This window comes from Odontomachus brunneus, unplaced genomic scaffold, assembly GCF_010583005.1.
Source record: "Odontomachus brunneus isolate Ranch 3 - 2012 unplaced genomic scaffold, Obru_v1 Obru_scaffold_084, whole genome shotgun sequence".
NCBI lineage: Eukaryota > Metazoa > Arthropoda > Insecta > Hymenoptera > Formicidae > Odontomachus > Odontomachus brunneus.
In genome coordinates this window covers 1,219,579-1,231,184 of record NW_022639534.1, presented here as the reverse complement: position 1 = coordinate 1,231,184, position 11,606 = coordinate 1,219,579, and the positions used below count along the sequence as shown (strand labels likewise).

Here is an 11,606-nt window from a genome sequence, read left to right as displayed (position 1 = left end):
TTTTTTTTTTTTTTTTTTTTTTTTTTTTTTTTTCCCCCTTTTTTTTTTTTTTTTTTTTTTTGGAAGAGATATCTGAATTTGGAGATTGTCGCCCGAAAAATCAAAATCTCGAATTTCAAAAATTGAAATCATTTCCCAAAAAGTCGAATAATCCTGAAATTCGGGTAATCTCTCGAAATATAACTTTTTTTAAATATTGGAAACACGCAATTGTCTTGAAACATTACAATATTAGTATAAAGAGACAAAATATAAAAAAATATAACCTCCTTAAAACAACAATGACAAAATAAGCCAAAAATTTTATTTTATTTTGTTTTTATTTCGGGATAGCTATATTTTTAGATACACACTGTTTCATCGTACAGGCATTATAACTTTTCAAGACAATTGCGTGCTTTCGATACTTCAAGAAAGTTACAAGAAATTGTTCCGACATTCGGATTATGAACTTTTAAAAGAAATTGCTCCACTTTCTGCGTTTCGTACAGAGCTTTATTTCGGGATAACATATATCTACTTCTTTTTCTTTTTGGCATATCGAAGATATTAGATTGGTGCAAAGATTTATCATGCTTGTTAATTAAAATAAAAAACGAAATTGCAATATGCAATATCGAAGGATTAATTATTTTTACAAATAAAATGAATAATACTGACTTAATATTTTTTGGACGTTTAACATGGATCTCCGATTTTACTTTTAATACTTAAACTTTCTACGAGAAATGAATAAAAAAATGATGATGCAAATCTTTTCATCAACCGAACAACATACACCGAAGGAAAGGTTTGGTAATAATCATCAAGTCTGTGTAATAGTTACCAGATGCTTTGGTGAAGTAATTTCAACTAAATGTGTGTAGATGAATATAATCAAATAATTTGGTAAATATTTACAAGACTTGTGGAATCTGTTGCCAAGACTTAGTATCTGTTCCTAAGACTTGGTAACTATTATCAATTTATGCGGTATGTAAAGCATCAAACCAAATTTACCAAATAAAATATTGTTTAGCAATACTTACCACATTATGCGATAAAAATACGAAGTAATCAAATACTTTGGTAATAGTCAAACTATTTACTTATTATTTACTTATTATTTCCAAATTATTTGGTATTATATTTGCCAAACCATTTAATCAGTTCAACTAAATGAAAAATTCGTTTCACTAATCATTATATAACTATTATCAGAAAGTTAGTAACTATTAAACCATATTTGATCACCAAACAATATACTGAAATGTTCAAGCAAATACATTTGTTAGGAGTTACAAGACAGTTTTTTTCAGTGTAGTGTTTGGAAAATTAGCGAAACTAATCGCTCCAGATAAAGTCTCACTTACGGACGTTTCTTAGACTGTCATGTGATTCGGCGCAACGATCCGCCCATCTTTGCGCTATAGCGGCGAGTTCATCGTCCCATATCTGTAACAGCAATTAGTAACTTACACACTGAGTTAATCACGGGCGGGCGTTCGCGCGCAATATATCCGCGAAATATTACCGAGCAGTAAAACCGACTTTAACTTTGCGCAACCTGCGGCAGCATGCAAATTAGCGCTCTCCGCGTGTGCGCACACGCGCGCGCGAACGAGCCAGAGAGTGCTCTTTTAACAAATGAATATAAATATCAAACGTAACACGAACAATTCCCAACGCGCCGCGGAAAACCGAGGTAGTCTATCATGGCTTAAACGGTGTATTATCGGCGACCGCGGTAAATCTGAAATCGTCTTCTCTCTACGGCTACGAAGACCGTCGACAGATGAGAAATCGATTCTTTTCCGGCGGATCTGTCTGTGCGAATTTTGTCGAGAGGAATCAATTTCGAAATTGCAACTCGTGGTATTCGTTTTTCTCTTCTTTCTTCTTTTTTATCTTTAGCAGGGATTTGTAGAAAATGGCAGTTTAAAATCGCTATTGATTTTGAATTGTGCTCTAAAAATTTCTTAAAATGAAGTTTCACTGAGGAAGAAGAGTGACAGTTAAGTCACTCGAATTTGAGTAAGTTTTCTTTCATATAGAATGAATTTTCCACTTTGAGTCGTCAAATGAATGTTTTTACTTCAAATTAAAGGATGAATCTAATGTTCTTCATCGTTACCGAAGCAAATTCATCTTAACCAAGAGAAATATTCATTCGTATGGATAAAGAATTCATTTTTCTGTCAAGATTCAAGTCTTAGCTCTGACGATTCAGAATAGTGATATTTTCATTATTGCTTCTAATGAATTTTTCTTCATTTTTTACAGAAAATAAGAAGTAGTGTTTCGAAATAAGTATCAATTTAGCAATTGTACTCTCTAAATTTCTTGGAGTGAAGTTTTACTGGAGAAACAGAGGGACAGCCAAGTCACTCAAATGTACATAATTTTTCTCTCACATAGAATGAATTTTCCACTTTGAGTCGTCGAATGAATATTTTCACTTTGAATTAAAGAATTAATTTAATATTTTCTATCGTTACTAAAGCAAATCCATCCTAACCGATTAAAATTCACTCGTATGGATAAAAAATTCATTTTTCTCTTAAGTTTCGAATCAAATCTTGGCTCTAATGCTTCAGAGTGGCGGTATTTTCATGGCCGAGCGAATTTTCACTCCTTTAGCGTAAGATTTCATTTCAAGAAAGTTAGAAATTTAGAAGTAAGATTGATAGAATAGTTAACTTGTGGTCCTCCTTTCCTTTTTTCTGCATTTTTTTGCAGAAATTTATAGGAAGGGACGATTCTTCGTGAAATGAAGATTGGTGACGATGACGACAAAGACAACGACGAGGGAGGCTTACCATCTCCATCATGTTCGCCGCGCTGGGTTGGCCGTGTATTTGTCCCAGCGCCACTAGTTGCCTCAATCGATTGTGCTCGTCCAAGATAATCTGCTTCTCCTCGCACGATATACCACCGGACCCTGTAAGATGATATGTAGGGTAAACTCGGATAAGATGGCCATACTTTTTTAAAGTGCAAAAGAATATATTTCTTATTGTTATTTTTTTAATAGCATTTGGCACATTACTTCACTGAAGCCTACAGTACATAATACCATCAGAGTTAAAAGAAAAATACTTCAGTGAAATTATTTATTACAAAAATATCAAAACATGACCATTGCCCATCTTACCTAAATATTTAAAACAAGATGACCATAAGGAATACATGACTCATACATATTTTATGTTCAAGATTCTGTACCTATTATAAATATATATTTATAAAATAATGAAAAAATCATAATTTGACATATTCATTTTAGTATAGGATATTTAATACATATTATTTGTGAAAAATATAATATATATATAAAATAGAAACCTCTATTATAAAACTTTAAATTTTAAATCCAATTTTTGATCAGAACATATTGCACATAAGATTTAATTACTATAATATTGAAAGTAATTTTTAAAATATAACGACTTTTGTTTCATAAACGTTAGAATGATAGTGGGCCATCTTAGTTTGTCTTACCTAAAATGTGAGTGAAAAGAAGTCGAAGAAAAACTTAACATCAAAAACTCAAAAACTGACTGGGAATCGCACATTCACTTATAAAGTATAAATATTATAATTGAAGTATATTCTAAACATTTATAACAAAAGTCAAATGTACTTTTAAAAACCTGTATATATTTGATCCAATAATACGATCCGAGTTTAAGTTTCTGTTAAGCTTTTCTTCAATTCTTCATTTAAAAATTTTAATGTTTTTTAAGAAAACCAGTAAAATATAAAGTGTCTTAAATTATAAAAATTAATTGATTATTGAAATAAGAAAATATTTGTGTGTAAAACTCTTTATAGGAAGATGTCTTGTACCAGATATAGATAGAATAACAACAAATTGTTGTAATAAAATGTAGAAGAACAATTATTTCAATTATTTCTTGCTTTATTTTAACATTTTTAGTTTCTTCTTTTAACTTCTTAGTTTTAATTTTAACATTTACATTATAATATTGAGAAATAGTACATAATAATTTAGTTAATTTCTACTTAGTTAATTTGATCGATTTAATATTTAATTTTTAGCAAAGTTCATTTTTGAAACACCAATTTTTTCAGAGCACGTTTTATATTATTAACTTTTTGTTGCACATGGATGTTCTTTTATACATTACTAGCAAAGCCTTTTGCATTGATAAAGTCTAAGTTATAATATTCAGCCTCGTATTTTTTTTCTTTTAGATAAATTATACAATTAAAATTATTTACAAAAGTGGATGTCGAAGATCGATATATTTTGTTTAATTAACAATAATGGACAATTCACATGCAACATGAATTTAGAAGTAATATGTGTGTGGAATACGGCAGCTTAACAGAAAGTAAGAAAGATCTCTATGTATATTATGTTATAAATGTATAACCTGTGACTTTATCTCTCTCTCTTTCTCTCTTTCTATTTGGAGGACACAGCGAAAGTAATTACGGTTTTCCCTGAGAGTCTCGGATATTGTTGACAAACTGAGTTGTCAACAAACTGTATTTGAAAATATAACGAACTACAGAGATTTATTATCAAGTAGAGTACCACGATGAACGTATATGGATTTCTTAAACAATTATTGCATTGAACTTGTGCTATAAAAAGAACGTGGGAAAGATTTTTTATACCAGTCACGTCTTAAAATGCGTTATGAAAGTATTTTACAGTAGTTTGGGCACCCAGTGTGAAAAAATATTAATTTTAAACTCCTCTATAATATTTTTATAATGCAATTAATATATGCAAAAACTCATAAAATATAAAATGGAAAAATCTTCTAATTCTTAATAATTGATTCATTTTCCATATTTACTGGTAAATGTATCGTATCTCTTTTCAAACTTATATTTTTAAATTTGTTTCATATTGACATTATATCTGCTGTTTTAGAAGATTTTTATATTTTATACTTCGAGCGTGTACTCCCTTATTTTTGTCAATAGTCTTGAATGAAAAACAAATGAATGCAATTTAATATGTTTTTTATTAAGAGTACTCATAATATGTAAGAACAATCTTAATATATCAAAAGTATTTGTAATTTATAAAAACAATTTATATTTAATACATGACAAATTTAATATTAAAAGCATACATGATTTATAAGAACAATCTTTCTTGCATATTTCTTGCATATTTAAGATAATGTTATAAAAAAAGTTATCAAAATGATATTTTTAATAATATATTAAAATTTCAAATCGTTTTAAGAACCAGTTAGATTTCGATAGATAGTTATATAATTATTCCGATAGTACACGTAACCACTCTCAAGGTCTCTCCAAGGTCTATTAGAACAAAATTTATTTTTATTAGTATATTTAATTTTTACAGTTTTACCTAAAATTTTCTCTATGAAACAGATATTCTCTCTTGATTTTCTTTCTGATTTAGTGGTTAAAATCCATGGATAGTTTCTAATCCGTGATTTTAGTAAGTCTACCGGCCATATTACTTGATTACTAAAATCTACATGGCTTGCCATAACCACATCCGCTTCCTTATACTGTATGCTATTCATATATTCCATATATAACATGCCATAAGATTCGAAATAAAGCTTTTGTTTGTGATGTGAGCACTTAGAGCAAAATTGGACATCCTTACTTGCGTTCAATAATTCTGATCCTACCAGTATAATTATCAGCTTCTTTATAGAACGTATACAATGCAGCATAAGATGCCATGCTTCTACATATACTAAATCAAGATTGTTTTCTGTTATTATATGAACAACGTATGTAGCTTTTGATATGATTGAAGGATTTATTAAACCAGCATCCTTCATACCATAATAGAGCGTGAGCGGTCCTGAAACGTAATCAGAATAAAGGTAATCATCTCTTATAAACTGCTCTATGTTTCTTAGTTCAGGTGATCGCACATATTGTTGAATGAATGTCTTCATGTCGAGAATAGGTGATGCCCAAGAAAAACTAATGAATTTTTCTGTAAATGAATTAAAATTGAGATTTCTGATATCTTGGTTGAGACATAACATTAATGTCTTGCATTTTGACTGATGTTGGCTTTTAAACTCTTTCACATGATCTACACAATAGTTGTCGGAATAGCATATTCGGCAAGTGATCAAATCAATTTGCAGATGACAGTAGATGCACGATTTTGCGAAAATGATCATCTGCTCTTCGTATGACTTTAGTTTACGTGGCATCGAATACTTTACTGTGCAAAGAAATTCTTGTCTTGACTGGATCCATTCTGATATGGAAAAACGATGAGTGCCCCATTCTTCCTTCTCTTTTAAATATTGTGCTAAAGATGGGCAAATCTCCAAGTGCTGCAACTCGTGCTCTTGTTTATGTTCGTCGTTACAGTAAAAGATCATGTGGCATTTATTACATGGTATTAAATTGCCATTATTTGTCTTTTTGCAAACGTGACAAACGTTTGGATGGAAAAAATTATTATAATTTTTAGGCTTGCACTCTTCATGATATTCCATTATGAAATTAATATTTTTTATCCCATCCTCCATGACGATATATTTTGTTTAACTGACAATAACAGGTACTGTAGGTGTAATATTAAATTATAAATAATACTTTTATATGTATGGAATACGATACTTCAGCAGGAATAAGAAAGACTTACATGTACAGACTAAATATATAGTTAGCGACTGTTCGCAGAACACTGAGAAGGTATTTACAAACTGTCCTGTGTGTTTCAGATATTGTTGGCAAACTGAATTATATTTGAAAATATAACGGACTACGAAGATTTATTGCTAAATACAATGTCACGACTAAACGCGTGTGGATATCGTAAACAATTATTACATTTAGCTTGTAAAAAAAATGAAGGAGAGGGGAATATTGCAAATTTCCTATTGCTGCGGTTTAAAAAAAAAAGTTAACACTTATGTGGAGAACAAGTTACTTTTATATAAAAACTAAACTATATATTAAAGGTGAAGGTTCTGAGGTAAACATCTTCCACATAAATGTTAATATTTTTTTTTCCAAGCATCTTGTGTATATGGAAGCAACCTTATCTCCATATAAATGTTAATATTTTGATTTTTTTTATTTTTTATCGGGTCGTTCCTCCCTGATGAAGAGGACTGAAATGTTCGCGAAACGTCGGAATCAAACAAAGATGAATCCACGCGACTCAAACCCGGAAACTAAATCTAATGTGCAAATGTTAATATTCTTTTGAAGTGAATTTTTCATATAAGTGTTAACATTTTTTTATACCTTGTATTAGTGTCAGTGTCAATTAAAATCGAGGATGCTAGGAAGTAAGAACGAAGGATTCAGAAATGTATCGCAAACAGCGATACATCACATATTTTAGATATGTTTTCAATCCTTTGTTATAAAGAAAGTTTGAAATTTTCTTTACAATAAAGGATTGAAAACATATCTAAAATATGTGATGTATCGCTGTTTGCGATTTTTAAAGTTTGAAACTTTAATGACTTTCAATTGAACCAACTTATCAAGAATCAGTGCTGGGCGTTAAACAACAGAAATTTTTTCAATTAAAATAATCAGCAAATCAATAATTAAAATTACAAACAAATATTATACATATAATCACGAATAATTTAATCAATTGATGGAATTATTTATTAATTAATGTACAATCGATTACATCAAAGTTTGATTAACAACTAATTGCATTAATTGATATAATTATTTGTGATCTTATGTATGACGATAAATTAGTCTTTTTGACTATTAATTTGCCGATTATTTTAGTCAATGAAAATTTTAATAGACTAATGCCCAAGATACTGCTGAAATTAAGGAAATACCTGAATTGAAATTTAAGCCGGTATTCAGAACCGTATTCATCATTTGTCAGGTAATTATAGCTTTGTGTTTGATATCAATTATAGCTGAATGTCTGATTATTCGCTAACCTGTATATCTGTATTTACTTCACACAACAAGTAATATTGATCCAAGCAGAGGCGAATACCCATAAAGGCGGAACCATAATTAATTATGCTTTCAATCAAAGATGGTAAACAATTTACAACTACGAGTACTGACTTTAGAATCTGCTGCAAATCTTGCGAGTGCTGTTTTCCTTCCGTCTATTACTGCTCTTTGGGCGGCAAGGCGTCCCATCTCGAATCTGCCGACGCCTTCTTGTTACTTCAGTTTAACTTTGTTATTGTACCGAGTTCAAATTTAAATTTCATGGTACACAGCATTATTGGGCACTCTCTTGTTATCTTTGTTCTTACAACTCCTTCCTTTTCACCTCTTTTGAATCTCTCTCCACAAATCGTAAAAATAACGGAAAAATAAAAAAATTGAAAAAATAGTGAATATAAAGAAAATATATTGTTCTCTATTTACAATATTATTCCATCACTCCAAATAATGAGATTTAACTTCGTTATATTTTACTTACAATTCCATTATTTACCACTATTAAATATTTAATATTTGTCAATCTCATATATTTATCTGTGGATGAGTAATTAATACACTCTAAAATATAATTAATATATTCTTGGTTGGAATAAGAATAAAGATATAAATGCAATTATAAAACAAATGCAAGTCGAATATTGAGATAACCGAATGTTAAGTAGTTCTGAAATGAAAGTCTGAAATAAAGCTTTTTTACTAGGACTCCGCATGCAGAAAACAATAGTAAGTAATCATTTGTAATATCAAGGTAGGACAATACACATAGAAAAATATCATTCTACTACTAAGAAAAGCGATTACTCAGTTTGACTTTTTTTTTAAATAATGGTTGTCTTCAACAAAGAATATTTTCTTGATAACAGTCTTAAAATATACTTATTACAAATTAGGAAATTAAGAAATTTGAAAAAAAACTCATTATCATGTACTCAAAAGAAGAATTTATTCTCTTTATAAGAATATCATAACACTTGTTTAAAACTTTGCTTTGATTCTATATAGCAAGTAAACCAAAATATTTGCTTTAATTTTATATTTTTGATTGTAGTAATAAATTTAGTAATTAATTTAAAATTCAGAATGTGTGTATTTTACCTCTCTCAAGTTAGCAGGACCAAATGAGCAGAATCGAATGGGACCTATCGCATTTTTTAGTACTCATTTTGTACTATTTTGTACCACAAAAAAAAATTTGTACCAAGTGCCGTTTAAAAAAAAATGGTGGCGGTGCTAACTTGATATCAAGCTAGCAGGACCAAAAAAAAAATAAACCATGGTACACACAATTAGTATTGAATTTGTACTAATTTGTACCATACGAAATAAATAGAAAATTTTATATTTTCCCCTTTAAACAACCCCTCCCTTATCTAAACCTAATATAAAGATAGCAGGATCATGATTTTTTCACTTTTTCTTCATGGTACAAATTAGTACAAATTCAAAAACGATAAAATCTATCATTTCTTGTCGTTTTTTACCAGTTTTTATTTTGTTCTCTTTATATTAAGTTAGCAGGACCACAATATTTTTTAAATATTTTTTAAATAGTACGGGGTAGTACAAAATTATTTTTTATGGTACAAAATAGTACACAATGAGTAATAAAAAACGCAATAAATATAATTTAATTCTATCAATTTAATTCTTAATAATAAAATAAGGTACAAAATCATTTTTAATGGTACAAAATACTACACAATAAGTACTGAAAAATGCAATAAATTTGATTTGATTTTACTGATTTAATACTTAATAATCGAAACAGAAAGCTTTATTCTTGAAGCTGAGGTCAAAGTTGAGGTTATTTTAAAGGGTCGGCAGAAATATTTTTGATACTTTTTTTGGTGGTACAAATTGGTATAAATTCTGAAACGACAAAATCTATTTGTTTTGTTTTTTTAACAATTTTTATTTTGCTGACTTTATATTAAGTCAGTAGGACCACGATTTCTCTTAAAGGATGTGGATTACAAAATTGTTTTTAATGGTATAAAATTACATTAATCGTGTAGTATTTTGTATTATCAAAAATGATTTTGTATCTCGTTTTATTTAAAAAAATATTATGGTCCTGCTGACTTAGTATAAAGAGAACAAAATGAAAACTGATAAAAACCGACAGAAAACGATAGATTTTATTGTTTCTGAATTTGTACTAATTTGTACTACCGAGAAAAGTATGTAAATATTTCTATTTACCCCTTAAAACAACCTCACATTTAATCAACCTCAAATATAAAATTTTTCTCTTTCGATTATTAAGAATTAAATTGATAAGAATCAAATTATATTTATTGCGTTTTTTATTACTCATATTGTACCATAAAAAATAATTTTGTATCCCGTACTATTTAAAAAAATATTGTGGTCCTGCTAACTTAATATAAAGAGAACAAAATAAAAACTGGTAAAAAACGACAAGAAATGATAGATTTTATCGTTTTTGAATTTGTACTAATTTGTACCATTAAGAAAAAGTGAAAAAATCGTGATCCTACTATCTTTATATTAGGTTTAGATAAAGGAGAGGTTGTTTAAAGGGGAAAATATAAAATTTTCGATTTATTTCGAATGGTACAAATTAGTACAAATTTAGTACTAATTGTGTGTACCATGGTTTATTTATTTTTTTATTTTTTTTTGGTCCTGTTAGCTTAATATCAAGTTAGCAGCGCCATCATTTTTTTTTAAATGATACAAATTTTTTTTGTGGTACAAAATAGTACAAAATGAGTACTAAAAAATGTGATAGGTCCAATTCGATTCTGCTCATTTGGTCCTGCTAGCTTGAGAGAGGTGTGTATTTTAAATAAATTCGACGCTAATGATGAACTGACGATAGGTTTGCGGATATTTACACTTGTGAAATATTTAAAACGAATAATATTTACTTTAATGCAATATATATTTTTGTGTGTGTAGCTTATACAGTGTTATTATATCCGGAAATTCCCTATCAATCTATTAATATCTATTAATATCATTCTATTAACATAGAATCAAAATTTCGGCTCGATTGAAATGTCTACCATTATATTATGTCGTACAGAGTAATCTTTTTGAAGATCATATGACGTATTGGTCCCATGAAAGGGACCGTTGTCGAAAAATTGACCGACAACAGCCGGCGATCTCGCGTCACGTCCCTTTCGTGTCGCGATCGCGATCCCCGAGTTTACGGCGAGATTTAAGATCGCGGTGCGCGCACTATTTTCAGCTCACGAGGGTATAACGACGAGACAGGGTAGCGGGAAGATCTACGGGTGGGATGTCATTTGATTTCACTTCCAGCTTTAGGCAGTCTTTCATCGTACCGAAACTTCTCGCCTCTTGCTCAGCGGTTCTTTTTTCCCCTCTTTTGCCTCTCTCTTTCTCTTTCGTCTTCTCGCACCTTTTATTGCCCCTCCTCCCTCTCTTTTCTCCGTGCTGTTCTTTACACGCTGCAGATTGCACAGCTCTCCGGAAAACTTTCTATGGAATTTGGTTTAGCGACGTTCCCCTTGTCTTTCACTCGGGCGCATCGGGAACTCCCGTTTCGCGAGTTTAACTTCTCATTGGAGCGGAACTGGCGGCGCCCTCTCCTTTTGTTCACTTTCGTTACGTCATTTCCGACCGAAAGATGCGGATTGGTTGTTGCTAATGATCTATAATCAGGAAGGAACTATCTTCGAGAAAACGCGCGTGGATGT

At 30.1% G+C, this 11,606-nt stretch overlaps 1 protein-coding gene across 4 annotated transcripts in view; it reads right to left on the bottom strand.

Annotated features, from left to right (window-relative positions):
- LOC116847875 (venom allergen 5-like) overlaps positions 1–11,606 on the bottom strand; it is a 53,094-nt gene that overhangs the window by 21,112 nt on the left and 20,376 nt on the right. Inside the window, exons 1-4 of one of the 4 annotated variants that reach the window (XM_032823354.1) lie at positions 6,614–6,754; positions 5,339–6,532; positions 2,799–2,920; positions 1,353–1,434 (exon numbers count right to left, since the gene is read on the bottom strand). In XM_032823354.1, coding sequence (XP_032679245.1) covers positions 1,353–1,434; positions 2,799–2,920; positions 5,339–6,497 — 1,363 coding nt within the window. In that variant the 5' untranslated portion in view covers positions 6,498–6,532; positions 6,614–6,754. The other 3 variants (XM_032823356.1, XM_032823355.1, XM_032823357.1) reach the window with 3 other exon arrangements.